The sequence below is a fragment of the Gekko japonicus genome, unplaced genomic scaffold, assembly GCF_001447785.1.
Source record: "Gekko japonicus isolate JY-2015 unplaced genomic scaffold, Gekko_japonicus_V1.1 scaffold1462, whole genome shotgun sequence".
Lineage (NCBI taxonomy): Eukaryota > Metazoa > Chordata > Lepidosauria > Squamata > Gekkonidae > Gekko > Gekko japonicus.
Window position 1 is genome coordinate 197,379 of NW_015169821.1, and position 16,508 is coordinate 213,886.

A 16,508-nucleotide genomic window follows, 5' to 3' on the forward strand; every position below is an offset into this window, starting at 1 on the left:
TTAATTAGAAAAAAACCCAGAACATAGCTAAAACATACAGCTACCACAGGCAGATTAGTATATATGTAAAAATACAAACCAGTTTTTGTTCCACTTGTGAGCAAATTCTACAAGCAAGATAAGCTGAATAAGGATGAAGAGGAACCCTCCTGCAGCACCTACATAGCGCCAAGCTATTGGAGACATAAGAAGTTCCTGTGTTAGATCTGACCCATATGAATCAACTATTTGCTTCACAATGGTGGTTCTTCATTAAGCAACTGAATTGTGGTGAAGATCCACACGGAACTGGTCCATGATCCCCTCCAGTAGCCACTTCTACATGTCGTTGCCACCATAAGGTTGCAAACGGGCTGTAGCACACTGGTAGAGAATCAGCTTGGCATGCAGAAAATCCAAGTTCACCCAGTCACTTCCAGTTAAAAGAATCAGACCTCTAGTTGTCCTGTGAAAGACCTCTGTCTGAGACCCTGGACAGCTGCTGCCAGTTAGAGCAGACAATGCATGCCTGCATACATCAGTGGCCTGACTCTGTATAAGGAAGTATCACATATTTTATCTGCAATCAAGTACTTCATGGTCTTGGCTCATACCAGAATAAGAATTCCAGGGATTTCTGAAACACAACTTGAGCATTAAATAATTCAACTAACTCTTTAAAAAGCTGAATATATAGAACACTACATTAAATGCCAAAGAGGACCTAAATAGTGCTTAAAATGCAGCTGTACTGACAGAAAAAAATTATTTTGCAAAGTTACAGGGCATTAAATGATCCAATTGGAATACCTGGCCCAAAGCTGTATACTTACAGTTTTAATAACGACTTGCTGAATTTAGAACTCGAGCCTTAGAAAGTAAAACATGAAAGCCTGAAAAGGCCTTCCTAAACCAATGTCAAACCTAAAACTGCAGCAAGCCAGAGTCTGTGGTTGAAACTGGATAGGTATCCACAGACTGAAATTTCAGTTTTATGACACTTCAAAAAAACCTCGTTCATTTTATGAAATATAAACCAAGCCCCTGGCTTAAGAGTCCATGCAAGGTAGTACATTTCTATCAATTATCTAACCAGCATTTAGATGTTTCACTTGAAATTGTGCTTGAATGATCAGCAACATGACACCTTTGTCTTCCTGTTTTAAGAAGTACTCAGATATGTCCCAGTGAAGTTATAGGCACAGGCAAAACCAAAACCAGGCAACTACGATAGGTCTGGCAGCAGATAACGAAGCTGAATCATGACTAATCACTTTAGCCAACAGAGAAGGAGTTCACTGTAGCTGAGATCCATTACAAGGCTTGGTAACTTGCGCTGTGCCAGCACTGTTGGCTCTCTCTTCTCTCTCGCCTCTTTGCCTGTGAGTTAAATGACCAGAGAGCAAAAGGAACTGTAAACGAATAGTGTGAGCTTTGTTTTAAGATGACAGAAAGGCCCAGAAGCCTGAACAAGTACAGGGATTCTGATACATGGCCTCCACAACATAATTAGTGCATCTTGGTAGCAAAGAGCTTTAGAGTTTTTTCTTCACACATCTTAGGAGGAACATCTGATCCTAAGAGCAGTGCATTTGCAACTGCTTAAAATTTGGCTTAAACTGCAATCTGCTTAATATTTGTATTAATAAAAAACTATCACATTTGCAAGGAGATCAACTGCTAGAGCACTCTTATTTTGCACTTTCTGGAGAGCTTGGACACTACCTGCCAGTATTTATAGCACTATAACAAATTACCTTAATTACTAGTCACTAATTCAGATACATGTCTTTACAATAATGAAATGGAAGCTCGGCAACAAATCTAATTCTGCAATCAAGACATATCATTAAATTGGAACCTAACCCAATTGTTTTCAGCCACTGTCCCTGCTGTTTTGTTAGATGCACTAGCTCAAGTGCAGTTTGTATTTCAGTTCCTTCGTTCTAATTGTGCCATATGAAAAACAGAACAAAACATTAATCCCTGCAAGCAAATTGTCTGTTCAATGAGCTAATTATAACAGCTTGACATACCAACAAGGTTCTGCACATTCCAGAGTGACTCATTTCTCTAGTTCTCACTGGAGTTTTGCTGCCCAGAAATATCTTACATGGATAAAGGTACTGTATAATACTTTGCAATACAGAACAAGGTGGGTAGAGAGGGTTTTGCACATCACACAACCAGCAAACATTCATATATTAATGCCACCACTTATGCATGGGAAGAAGCGTAGAGAGGACATATTTGTGCTTCACAGTTTCCAAGTTCTACTGTCTACAGTTTTAATCCTCAGTGGTAGCAGTGCACCAGTTGTTTTTGTGTTCTCCTTCCTGCACGCTGGCATCTCACACACACCCCTTCCCCCACCATGTCCACCTGTGTCTGGGGAATAGATACTCATTTCCTGTTCTGGCCATTCCACTTTCCCCTTTGCTTGTCTCTTTCAGAAGGAAATAACCGGCAAACACAACACTGTACTATAGCTGTTCTCTCTTACTCATCAACAGCTAGTAGGCACATGAAAGATAATAGTGTATAACTAAGTTAAGATTATCCAGTTAGCTGCTTTAAACTGATACCTGCATATGGAAGACCAAGAAGAAGAAAAAGAATAAGTTTGTACCATTAAGAAAGGTATCCTGGTCTGGAATGAAAAAGGCTCCTGAGCACATGGCTGCCAAGACGAGAAGTTTAATCAGCCAAAATCTGGGGAAGGAAAAAAACAAAAACAGAGAAGTGGATTTACTTAGCTGTAAAAAATCACATGCTCAAACAAGAGATTGCTCAGTGGTTGCCCTGTGTGAGAATTACAGGGGGAACAACTCTCTCTACAATGCCTTCCTAAATGCAAAAGAAAATCCAGACAGGCAAATAACTTGTGCATTCTTATGTGAATTCTGCTTTTTCACCTTAAGTCGGTGAGAAAGGCAGACTATAAATGAGATAAGTAAATAAATACATACAATCCCTAGTTCCAAAAAAGGCTTGCCTGGTGTGCAGGAAGGGATACGGAACAAACAAGGTCTTGCTACAAGGGGTTTTAGATAAGAATGGAACAGGTTAGGGTTGCCAGTCAGTGCTCAGCGACAAGTGGGAGGGTTGTGGAGGGGGCACTGTTGCAGGAGAAATATGTTAAAACATACAGCCTCATGTAGTTACTGGAAATTGTTACAGGGAGTGACAAGAGTAGTTCTAGGAACCACTGGACCAATAACACTACTACCACTATCACATTGCAGAAGGTGCGATACAACTACATAGCAGCACAATATTAGCACTGTTAGCTCCTTAAATCACCAACTCTGAGCAAGCCACATTTAAAATTCACCTAGAATGTACATTTACTGAATTATCTTCTACCTTTACAACTTCACCTACTGCATTGTTTTTAGTATACTTCGCCCTAGGCAGTCTACTTTTTTGCACTGTCTTTTAATTCTGTACTATTGCATTGTTATTATGCTGTCTTTTACTGTATGAATTAATTGTTTTTATTGCATAACCCGTCGTGAGTCTCAGTGAGAAATATTTTTTTGGATCATAATCTAGAGAACAGACAAGAAGCCTGCAAAAATTAATACAGACACAGGAGGAAAAGGAGATGGGTAAACATACCATGACAAAGAGAAATGGCATTAGTGAGCACTGCTATTATTGCCTGTTCAGTACTACAGTCTACAGATGTATGAGGAGTCTCCTCAAGAGGCAAGGACATACCATTTCTTTTGCAAAATATGCCACAGGGAAAGAAAGGAAAGAGAGAGTAGGAAGTAAAGAAGGCATGAGAAACCAATATTAAGACTGTGAGAAAAAGCAGCTGGCCTTCACTTTAAGCTTAGTTTTTATTTTCTGCAAACAATTTTTAAGAGACACCCAATCCAGCTCACCCATTGTGGATGTACGCACGGCAGCTCTTGCTACTGTTGATTTTGATTGTGAGCAAAAAAAAGATGAAGAAGAAGCAGGCCATTCCGAAACACACTCGATACACTGCAGAGTAGCCCACCAGCTTCTCACAACTGTTACCAGCCTGTATATGTTGGCATATCGTTTCATAAAAGCTAATCTGAAACACACAGACAGACACATTAAAACATACAAAGTAGACTCAGAGAATGCCAGTCTGAATAACTGCTTCCAACAAGTTTAAGCAACTTGTCGATTACTGAGGCTGTACCCACAGTTGCTCCCATGTTGTTTCTTTTAAATTCATCAACTGGGGCATGCAAAAAGGTCAGGTTTTAAAACAAAAAAGCCACAGTTTAATATCTTGAATGATTACTTGTTCTTTTCGGACAGAAGGCTTGAGCTCATTTATTTTGAAATTAGAACACATTTTTGCAATACTTGCAATACTTGGATATTGTTTATAAAGCCTTTACGGGTTTTACGGGGCAGGCATGGATGGAGTATGATAAGGGTTTTTGCGCGAGGGCGGCGATGAATCCCGTCTTACGCTGGGACCTGATCTATCCCCATCTGTGGCTGCAAGTGGTGTCCACACCTAAATCGACAGCTGCTGAACACTCGGACAGCGGTCACGTGGCACACCGCTTGCAAAGTCAGTACCCTGCCCGAGCACAGGTTGGGACCGCGACTCAGAGGCGCCCGCTGTGTTGGGAGTTTACCTCTCAGGGGACTTGTAATAGGAAGTCCTGTTCCTTTCGGCATGAGTGCCCCCTGTGCGCGGGGCCTCATCCACTTTCTGATTTCCCCAAACCGAAAGGGCGTTTTGGAACAAGGGGAGGCAAGCGTCCAGATGGGGCAGGAGGCCATGGGGCCGCTACTGATAAAGGGGCCCAGCCCAACTAAAGTGAGGTTGTTAGGAGATTTGTTGCGGGATTACCCGAACAAACAAGACAGTAGGTATTTAGTTGAAGGATTTTCATTTGGGTTCAGGATCCCTTTTCAAGGGGAACAGACCCTTTTGGGCTTCCAATTTGAAGTCAGTAAAAAGGTTGGAAAGTATAGTCCGAAATAAAATCGGGAAGGAATGTAAGGCAGGGAGAGTGCTAGGGCCTTTTCTCTCCCCCCCAGTGCCTAATTTACGGGTGTCTCCTTTGGGTGTTGTACCAAAGAAGGCCCCCGGGGAGTACCGCCTCATTCATCATTTATCGTACCCTCGGGGCGGTTCTGTGAATGATGCTATACCGGAGGAGTTCTGTTCAGTGAAATATATGTCCTTTGACCAGGCCATGAAGGTAGTGCGAGCTTGTGGCCGGGGCGCACTATTAGCAAAGTGTGATATTAAGTCGGATTTCAGGCTTCTGCCAGTTCACCCTGCAGATTTTGACCTATTATACTTTGCTTGTGAGGGATATTACTATATGGACAGGGCTGTGTGGTGTCTTGTGCGGCATTCGAGAGGTTTAGTTCCTTTTTTAGAATGGGCCTTGCGTTCGCAGACCGGGTTGAGCTCTACGGCTCACTATTTGGACGAATTTTTGTTTGCGGGACGTGGTAGGACCCGGCAGTGTGAATTTTTACTGTCCAGTTTCATAGAAATGGCGGCAGAGCTGGGAGTTCCCCTTGCAGAGGAAAATACTGAAGGCCCGACACCCAATTTGACTTATTTAGGTACTGAGATAGACACAGTTCAACAGTGCTCTAGGCTCCCTTTGGACAAGTTACAATGCCTTCTGGTCCTGGTGGAGAAATTTCTAGGACTTAAGAAAATATCACTTTACGAGCTGCAGCAGTTGGTGGGCCATCCCAACTTTGCATGCAGAGTGGTGGCCCCGGGTCGGGCGTTTGTCAGGCAGCTCTGTGATGCTATGCGGGGCCTGCGCCTCCCGCATCACAGGACCAGGGTGACTAATGGGGTGCGACAGGATCTCTTGCTTTGGAGGGAGTTTTTATGCTCATTTAATGGGGTATCATTTTGGAGGGAAGATTTGCAGTTAGAAGCTGAGATGCAGGTCATATCTGATGCAGCGGGTTCCTCGGGTTTCGGGGTATACTCCAGAGGGCATTGGTGTGTTGAGGACTGGCCACAGGGTTGGTTCTGGGCAGGCTGGGTCAAGGACCTAACCTTTTTGGTGTTTTTCCCGATTGTGGTAGCAGTGGGGATTTGGACAGCTGATTTTGCTGGCCATACGGTCCACTTCTGGTGTGACAATAAGGCCACAGTATACGTAATAAATTCATTATCATCCAAATCAGCACGGGTCATGATGTTAGTCACGGCATTTACATTGCTATGTTTGAGGAATAATATATTGTTTCACGCTAGGCATGTTCCAGGTGTGAGTAACGGGGTCGCTGATGCTCTCTCTCGAAAACAGATGGCAAGATTCCGTCAGCTGGCCCTGGAAGCGGACGAGTGCCCGGTAAGGATGCCTCCCAGTTTTTGGCAGATTGGAGGCTTGAAGCTGAATGGGCAATAGGTTTGGCCCTCGCTCCTTCAATGCAGAATGTATACATGAGGGCGGGTCAACAATTAGGCAAGAAGCAGGATTACGGCATGTTTGGCCCATCCCAGTTCCCCAACTCATGCAGTTTTGCGTCTATCTGAAGAGGAAGGGCTTGTCAGTTCGCTCTATAAGGGCCAGGCTGTCTTCCCTGGCCTACACGGCGAAAGCGGCTGGGCTTGCGGACAGGACGACCGATTTCCGTGTCAAAAAGATGTTGAACGGGTGGTCCCGCGAAGCAGGACAACCTCGTGATGACAGGGAGCCGTTGACTCCGTCGGTGTTGAGGGGGTCTGCGGGCTTTGTGGCCCGGCCTTTGTGCTAATGAATACGAGGCTGCTCTATTTCATTCCGCTTCGTTAATAGCATTTTTTGGAGCTCTGCATATTAGCGAGCTCGTTCCTGCTTCACGGAGTGACACTTCAAACAGGGCTATAAGATTTACTGACATCAAGGTCTGAGGGGCTAGTTTGGCCATTACTATTCGGTGGTCAAAGACTGATCAAGGGGGTAAGGGTTCATTAATAGAATTGGGCCGTTGTTCTGAAGCTAAAATATGCCCGGTGGTGGCGTTGTGCCATTACCTGAGTCTCAGGGGGTCGAGGGACAGTACATTATTTCAGCATAGGGATGGATCCCCTCTCACAAAATTTCAATTTTGGACACTGACATGGAGAGTGCTTAATCAATTGGGGCTAGGCGGGTTCCGTTTTGGGACCCATTCATTTAGAATTGGAGCCGCTTCCACGGCGGCTGCCATGAGGTATTCGGGGGAAGACATACAAGGCATTGGACGATGGAGATCCTGTAGATGTAAGGTGTATGTACGTCAATGCAAGTTTTGAGTGGACCAGCTTCTAAAATAGTTCTTTTGCAGGTGCTGTGGGCCGGCAGGCATGGAGAAGAGTCACTATCTGCAGCCACAGTATGATTTTTTGGGCCGCTCATCAGGCCAAGAGGACGACGTTTGGTTCTCAGTTGGGGCTGAGTGAGTTGCTGTTGGTTGAATGGTGGGGAAGGAGGGGCATGCATTGGCCCAGGTTACTCCCCCTATTGTTTGAGGAATGGTGTGGGCCGCCTCCTGATATTTTACTGGTGCACCTGGGTGGCAATGATCTTGGCCTGATGAAAGGCAGGGCCCTGGTTATCCAGGCCACAGAAGACCTGAAACTGATACGGGCAAGATGGCCCAGGGTGCAAGTAATTTGGTCTGCAATTTTGCCGTGGCATGTATGGTGCAACTTGGGGGATCCCAGATGCATCGACTAGGCTCGGCGCAAGGTTAACAGACAGATCTGGAAAGTTATGGAAGGTGGTCTGGGTCAATATTTACCACACCCTGGAATAGTGGTCGGAAAGACTAACCTCTATAGGGAGGACGGTATTCACTTGTCAAACGAGGGAAATAAGTTATTTCTGGAGGACATTCGGCAAGGGATCAGGGTCGCTTTGGGTGGCCGCGTCAGCCAAAGCAGAGGCTTGACTTTGTGAGTGGCAGAATGGTGCAGGGATAAGGAAGCGGAAATAGTGAGCACCTTAAGCCGTTCCTTGTTTTGGGAACTGGGGGGTCTTCAGGAATGGCCTGCGGATTATTAAGGCCCAGGGCGGTGAATGATGATTCCCTCTGGGAACCTCTTGGGTAAGCTCCTCTCTGCAAGCTGTATGGTTTCAGGGGTAAGCGCTCCTGGGAGGCTACCAGTGGCTGGGCTGCTGGTCGCAAGCCAGATTAATGGCTCAAGACCAGGGTTGGTGGCTCGCCTACATACTACAAGGAGGCTAGTCATCCTGACACCTGCCTTGTCTGTTCCACTACTTAAAAAATGCTCCCTTGCCGTTTTTTGGTTAATAAAATATAGTTAATAAAGTGGCCCTTGTTTGATCCAAACTGTTGTCCGTCTCATTATTCTGACTGTGGGGGCTATACTTGTTCTTTTCGGACTGAAGGTTTGAGCTCATTTATTTTGAAATTAGATCACATTTTTCTTTTGCAGAGATAGTGATTTGCTATGCCATCCTAAGCAAAATTACAGCTTTTTAAGCCCAGTGATTTCAGTGGACATAGAAAGGTGTAACCCTGCTTAGGATGGCATGGTTGGTCTTCCCAACAACTTGTTTGTTGACAGCAAGCAGACTAATAGGAGCTGCACTCGCTGCACTGGAAGGCAGTTTCATGTTCTGTTTTTCTTGGTTTACTCACATGCCTTTGTTAATAGCCTGCTGTAAAACAGTGGTTAAGAAACGTGATAAAACATAAGTTAGTGATGCTAACTTGTCTTAGAAAAGTATGGAAACTGATTTAGCGTAGCGGCTAAGACTTATCTATGAATCCAAAAGTTCCTGGTTCAAATGTTATCTCTGCCATTAGCTCACTAAGGGACCTTACGTAAACTATTGTCAGTCTCAATCTTGGAGTAAGTTAGCTTTATATGATCATATAAGAATTTCTGTTCTGTTTAGGTTGTTTGTATGTATTTAGATTATCTTATTAATTATCCAAGAACACTCATAAAATAATATTTTGTGGGACTTTAGTTGTTGTAGATTTTCCGGGCTGTATGGCTATGGTGGTACGGCATGTATGGTGCAACTTGGGGGATCCCAGATGCATCGACCAGGCTCGGCGCAAGGTTAACAGACAGATCTGGAAAGTTATGGAAGGTGGAAGCTCCTCTCTGCAAGCTGTATGGTTTCAGGGGTAGGCGCTCCTGGGAGGCTACCAGTGGCTGGGCTGCTGGTCGCAAACCAGATTAATGGCTCAAGACCAGGGTTGGTGGCTCGCCTACATACTACAAGGAGGCTGACATTGTAGGGCCTGACATTTCGCCAGCAGCTGTGACTGGCATTCTCAGAGGTATAACACAGAAAGATGGAGTACTCTCTGTGTGGGACTATTTTTAAAACAATTATAAACCCTTAAAAATTATCATGAAAATATATTTTCCCACCTCCAAACTGCCTGAAAAGCTTATTGTTCCTTATAAAATCATTACAAAAATAAAATACCAGAAATGAGGGGAAATTCCATCCTCACTGATTAAATATTTGTTTTTAAGGCCATGTTCTTGTTCATGGAAAAAGAACAGCAAGCCACACATTCTGGTTTTGATCTCACTGCACCAAAGTGCATCACCACGGAGAAAACACAACCTATAAAGCAAGTGCCTGTGACCTGAGCCTATGTCCTTGGCCTGCGCCCCATGAAGACTTGTTCTTAAACTACGGTAGTCTGTAAACAGATGCATTGGCATATAAACCTACAACATTTATCAACAAAAGCCTGTGTATATATTCTCATATGCATAGATAAACTGGACTTTTATAACAGCTACAGTGAACATTAATAACACCTTTTCTGCCTATTAAAACAGCCAATACTACAAGACTTAAAAACAAAACAACAGTTTGTAAAGAGGCAGGGAAAACAAAACACAGAATCATATTTTACCTCAACTGGTAGAGGATGAAGGGAAGCTGTAAACTATACTTGACTAAACTGGAATGTACTAATCGGGCTATTTCCTCACATTTATACCCCATCCACTCCTTCAAGAAGTTCCAGGTCCTATACATGGAGAGTCTTATTGAATTCTTCTCTCCCATCACAACAACCCTGTGAAACAGATTAGACGAAAGGGGGAAAATGACTGGCCCCAGGTCGCCAAACTGGCGTCAAATTTTGGTCTACCGAACTCTTTGCTTACAAAACATTTTGAAAAGGACCAAAAGACCCATGAATGTAGTCCTGTAAGCTCAAGAGGGCTTTAAATTTGGTCTCTGAACCGCCATGGCAAACTCCTTTAAAAACTAAGGAGATTTTCAAAAACAGTTTGGTACATGGCACAAAGGTCAGCATTTAAACAAAAACATTTAAGAACTCCACTGGCCTTGTAAGAGCAGAAAGAAAAAATCTGGAAATCATGCATCATAATCCAAGGAACTGTATCGCTAATGATGAACTAGGTCCATTTCCCAGTAAAACCCTAATAAAAGTAATTAAAATTTGAAATGGAAGCTTATGAAGGAGAGGCAGTTTAAGCATAAAAACCATATGCACTTTTAGATGTTAAAATAGTGGCCAATATCAGCAACCCTCAACTAAATATGGGAGAGAGAACGGTACTCCAGAATGCTTAGTTAGCATCTGTAAAACAAGAGCACTGAATGTTTCTCAAAATCTTCAAAAATAGTTTCTTCAGATGTCAGGAATGAACTAGAGTATGTTCATGATAGTTACAAAGCTAGTTATAACACACCCTTCCCACCCATCCTACCTAGCTCCTTGAGCAGCACACTAACGACTGAACACAGGTAAAAGGTTCCCTTGCTCGAAAGCCAGTCAAATCCGACTCTAGGGTTGCGGTGCTCATCTCCGTTTCAAAGCCGAAGAGCCAGCGCTGTCCGAAGACGTTTCCGTGGTCATGTGGCCGGCATGACTAAACACCAAGGTGCACGGAACGCTGTTACCTTCCCACCAAAGTGGTACCTATTTATCTACTTGCAATTTCTTGCTTTCGAACTGCTAGGTTGGCAGGAGCTGGAACCAGAGACGGGAGCTCACTCCGTCATACGGGACTCAGGTCTCGAACTGCTGCACTACTGACCTTCCACAGCCTGCAGTTCAGCGTCTTAACCACTTGAGCCACCGCAGCTCAGGAACACAGAACTCAGAACACAGGAGTCGGCACCAAAAGCCAGTTATTTGGCACAGCTGAATGTGCCTCAACTAACTGAGGTTAGATCCAGTTGTCAACATTCTTAACAAGGACTTGGCTATGATTAAGGATATCAGTTACTGAGGAAGAAGCTATCTTTAAGGGCTGAAAATCAGACATCACTACTAACCGTCAGACACCACTACTAACGGTGTGCCCTGTGAGGGGAGAACAGAGTAGACCTAGAACATACAAGCCTGCAAATAAGTTAAACTAAATAAAGACAGAGGGATTCCAACAATTACAGGCATAAACTCCACATGGAGGAGTCAAAGGGATGTACATCTTCTCAATCCTATTTCTGGTCTGTGTGGGCCAACACATTCTGCTGTTCCAAACACCAGGAATGAGCCACAGATGAGAGGTCGATTCGGGGGTGCACTTTGTTGATTGTCTGCTGCTTGTTTGTTCAGTCACGCAACTCATGAATCTGCTTCACAGAAAGCATTGCCAAGACGAACCTCCGCCATTGTTTGCAGGTCATACGATGGGGAGGCAAAAAGCAGGGCAGGCTTCCACTTTGTGGTGCCCTCAGGCTACGCGGGGATGGGGGGCCAGCTGATTCTCCATCAGCCTGCTACCGTCAGGTCAGGCGTCATCTAGTGGGCACGGCTACGATGCCTGCGAGGCTATTTAAACAGCCCGTGCAGGCCAGTTTGTCCTCTGCTTCTTTGCTCGCCGGCTTGCTGCTTTCTGCCTCAACATTCTGTGGGAACAACAACTGGACTACGTGCTTTTCTACATGGCCAGCAAGCATTTTTCTCTTTTGGTGCCTGCTGCAAGTTAAAGGGACCATCAGCTGTTTCACGGTCCCATCAGCTGATCAGTGGGCGAGCCTTGGGAAAAGGATCGACTCTTGGCATGCTTTCTGTGAGCCTTTTTTCTGCCTTCATCGCAAGCAGAGGATTTTTTAATGAGCTATCTTTGCAGTACCTTGTGGAGTCTTTTGTTCAGCGGCTGCTTATTCCCAAAGGACTGCACAGGCAGTGCCCCCTACGGTACTTGGTCTTGTAAAGTGGGCGGTAACTGGTCCCCTCCCCCACCAACCTTCTTTGTTTTGAGGAGATCCTCTTTTGGGGTCTCATCACAGCCAGCTGGGATACTGAGTTCCCTTCAGACAAGTAGACAGCATTAGTTGTATTTGTTTGGTCAATTTCTTGTGCTGACCCCCCCCCCTTCTTGTTTTGGTGGGTGCTGTCAGTCTGGCATCTTCCTCAACCAGGGGTGAGGTTTTTTTGGCAGCTATTTAGTAATTAGTAATCTTGCTTGCCATTTTAGTGGTCACCTCTGTAACTTTATAGTGCTTGACTGCATGTTAAATTCATAATCATTTGTGGTTATATCTGCTTAATTTATTTCATATATAGTTGGATTGTTTATAAATATCGGGAAATAGTGATAATAAATATTTGAAAACATAGTATAAATGTATTCAATAAAGTATATTGGTTAAGAAAATAATAATAATATAAATAAATAAACTTTAATCTAGCTGGTTTAGTTTTTTGAGTTTGGCATTTGTTGAGTCTGCTCTGTCTGTATTTAATGGGCTGAGTGTATACTGGGTTTTGTGCAACTTAATTTGTGCTATCAGTACATTTAGTCTCTGCCTCCAGCTATGCCACCAAAAAGGGTAGCCAGAGTTGAGAAGGACACATCTGTACATCAGCCTAAGATGACCAAGCGCCCTGCAGCCCAGGTGGGAGGGACTTGTGTCATTCCTGTAGTAGCACACTCATGCATCTGCAAGTGCCCCTTATGGCACCGGGGGTGCATCTAGATGGGCAGGGATTTCAGGCAGCATCTCCAGGGCTAACAGGCCATGGGCTGGGGCTCCCCCAGTGCAACCAACACGTATGGCCCCTGTGGATAATACTGCTCTCTTATAGGGCATTTCACAAACACTAGTTCAGTTGTTGGAGCAGATGGAACAGCTTGGAACTCACACAGCCCCACTAGAGCAGCCTGCACACCCCACCCCCAGGAATAGATGCAGACCACATTTACCAGCTGAGTCCCAATCTTCCAGTGCCTCCAGTGAGGATTGCACTGGAAGCCCTGCCTGTGTGGAGAAGCACCATGCCAAGCGTCAGAGGATGTGTAAGACGACTTGATCCTGGGATGTGCTAGACAGTAGCGCATCTTATGCTGAGTCATCCTCAGATGACGATTCTAAGTCCCCTCTACAATAGATAGTAACTACTGGAGGGCATTTATCTCGGGGCTGCCTTCATGGTTGCACACGCGTAGGGTAAGGGGTGAGCCCAGTCCCATCAGTGTGTAGGGATCCAAGCCAGCCCATGTGGCCCTTCACCCACCCCAGTATAGATTTGTAGGATCTGCCTGGCATTCACTTGCCACGTAAACTGTGCAAAAGGGTCCTAGATGGCTATTATGTGGACATTTTCCCTTTTAAACCAAAAAGTGATGCTGGAAAAGTGGGTCCTAGGCAGGAAAAAAAAGGAGCATCAAAAGGAAGCACAGAACATACCTTCCAAAACAAGGCTTATGGGCAGTGTTCCCTCTAAGCTGGGTTAGTGTGAGCTAGCCCACAGTTTTTTAGCCTCCAGCTCACACGTTTTTGTCTTAGCTCAGGAAGGATGGCTCCAGAGCAAACTAATTTATGCAGTAGCCTAATCACTTGCTCACAACTTTAATGCCAGTAGCTCACAGAGTGGAATTTTTGCTCACAAGACTCCACAGCTTAGAGGGAGCATTGCGTCTACATGAGCTTAGTTTCTGCGGCCTACCCAGAGTGGGGCTGGCACCTTGCCAACCATATGGGGAATGTCCTTAAAGCACAGTCTATAGCTGGTGATGTCCCTGCTATTGATTACGACAAAGCCTCTTGACAGAGGGCCTCTCACAATGAGCTTTCAAGGTGGGACCTCCTTAACAGTAAGATTTGGCTAGTGACTGTGGGCCCTCACATAAAGGCTAAGGGTGACCCAGGAAAGGAAAAATTAACATTCAGACGGGATGGTTCCCGGTGGGTATGCTGGGAATACAATCAAGGCAGGTGTCACCGTCCACACTGTAAGTTTGTGCACCTTCGCGATGCATGTTTTGGTCCCTACTCGAAGCCTTTAGGAGGGTTGGCGTTCCCAACCCTCCTAAAGCTCCAGCAGTAAAAAGGAAGGAGGGTTGGGTGCTGCCTGAATCTCAGCCTCAACTTCTGCAAAACGGCCCTAGTTCTAACCTGATTTTCAATATGTGTCTCGCAAAGACTGCTATGCATTTCAAGGCACTTCTCTCCCCCCCTCAGTAGGTACTCCAATAAGGCTTCCACCTCATACCTTCTTTTAGGCTGTAGCAAAGACTTTCACATTCCATTTACAGGCCCATGCATTGCAACAGACTGTAGTAACCTTAAATCTACCTGGGAGCTTCCAGGTGTTGTCACTAAGAAAATAGCCAAAGAATGTAAGGCAGGCAGAATGGTGGGCCCATTCACAGCACCACTGTTTCACAACCTAAGGGTCTCACCACTAACCACTCTACCCAAGAATTGTACCCTAGGTGAATTTCAATTAACTCATCACCTGTCTTGTCCAAAAGGAGCTTCAGTTAATAATGACATTGCTCCTGATCTTTGCTCCATCTGGTATGCTTCTCTGGATCACGCAGTCAGCATAATATGGTACTGTGGCCCTGGCTCCTTCTTTGCAAAACATAATATACAATCTGCATTTTATACTGCCTGTTCATCCTGGGGATTTTTGCCTACTGGGTTCAAATTTAGCAGAAACTGGTACATGGACAAGGCCATGCTTATGGGTTGCTCTGTTGCTTGCACAGCATTTGAAACATTTAGCACCTTCCTTAGCAGCACATGGGGTGCCCTCATGTCATATATTACCTAGACAATAATTTAATTTGCAGGCCCTGAAGGCACATTGGCTTGTGGTAGGATTTATTTAAGAACAAATGCATCCTTTTTGGTGTGACAACCAGGCCGTAGTCAGAATCGTTAACCAGAAACATCACACTGAGTGGGTCATGTGGCTTGTATGCAAATTTGTTTTGACCTGCTTGGAGTCTAACATTTCTTTCTCAGCACAATACATTGCAGGCATCAGTAATGGCATTGCAGACACCTTGTCTCACCTTACAGGAGGAAAGGTTTCGAATTCTTGCCCCCAGTACAAACCAACAATTGGATGTCTCCCTGCAGGACCTGTGGATGCTTGGCAGTGATCAACTGCCCAGGGAGTCTTGGGGTCTCTTGCCCCCTATACCTGTCGTACTTATAAATGTGCTGTCATTGCTCTCCTATCCTTTGTGGTGTCTGTTGGGTTTTCTAACCCTTTGCCAGTCCCTGTGGTTTTGATCCTGCAATATTTGGCATGCTGAAGGAGCGTGGGCTCACCCCTACGACCATGAATATTTATGTGTCAGCCATTTCATTTTACAGGAAGGCCCTGGGGTTTAGCAACCCCTATGGCTCTTTTCTCACCTGATGCACCATTGAGGGCTGATTATCCCTGCAAGAACCCGATGAGTATAAGCCCATTAATATACCTATGTTAGAAAAATTCATGCAGCAGCTCCCTGAGATATGTTCTTCAGCCTTCAAAGCCACCCTTTTTTGGGCTTTTCACAGTAGTGAGCTGTTGGCCACATCACACAGCAATACCAGCAGTTGAGCCCTTGCCCTTCGGGACATCTCACTGTGTGACTCAGAGGTGTATATTCAGTTGTGTAGGTCCAAGACGGACCAGCATGGCCATGGAACCCACATCTTGCTCTATTCTACTCCCAGTGGCCAGTCCTGCCTTGTTCACTACCCCTCTAAATACCTCTTTATCCAGCCTAACACTTCGGGGACTTTTCTTTTGCATGCCAACAACTCCTGCTTGTTGCGTTTTCAGTTTGTTTGTGTAGTGGTTTGTAGTAGTGGTTAAGAGTTTGGTGTAGTGGTTAAGACTCCAGACTCTAATCTGGAGAACCAGGTTAGACACTTCCTAGTCTAGAAATTCCTGAAACAGTATTTGCATTAAAATGTTTCAAGTAATGCTTGAAAATGTGCTGCAAATAACAGAGTAAGACACACATCTTACAAAATGGCAGGCTCTAGTGATTATTAATAGGCTTGCCTTTTAAACATCTAAAAGATTCAAGCCTAATATAATTTTGTGCAGCCTTAATTTTGTGCAAACGGCACTGTCTAAAGGTTGGAGATCCCTCCTTCCCCCTCTGCCCTTATGGCAGCCCTGCATATTCCTGATGCATCCCATCAACGCTCTTCTTCAAAATTGCCAGTAATGAGTTTATTTTCCAGCTGAATGAATGGGAATGGCAGATATATCAGAAAAAGATGGAGGAGGGGGTGCAAGAAGAATGAACATTCAGTTAATCTCTTGGGCTCTCTAATCGACAGAAGTACAATAATTACTCCTGG

At 44.7% G+C, this 16,508-nt stretch overlaps 1 protein-coding gene across 1 annotated transcript in view; it reads right to left on the reverse strand.

The window, feature by feature from the left end:
* The window catches only part of SERINC5 (serine incorporator 5), a 58,523-nt gene that overhangs the window by 22,796 nt on the left and 19,219 nt on the right, over nt 1-16,508 (reverse strand). The window contains exons 3-5 of the mRNA XM_015417212.1: nt 3,873-4,051; nt 2,609-2,691; nt 80-173 (exon numbers count right to left, since the gene is read on the reverse strand). Of these exons, the coding sequence (XP_015272698.1) occupies nt 80-173; nt 2,609-2,691; nt 3,873-4,051 (356 nt within the window). The remainder of the gene's footprint in view (nt 1-79; nt 174-2,608; nt 2,692-3,872; nt 4,052-16,508) is intronic.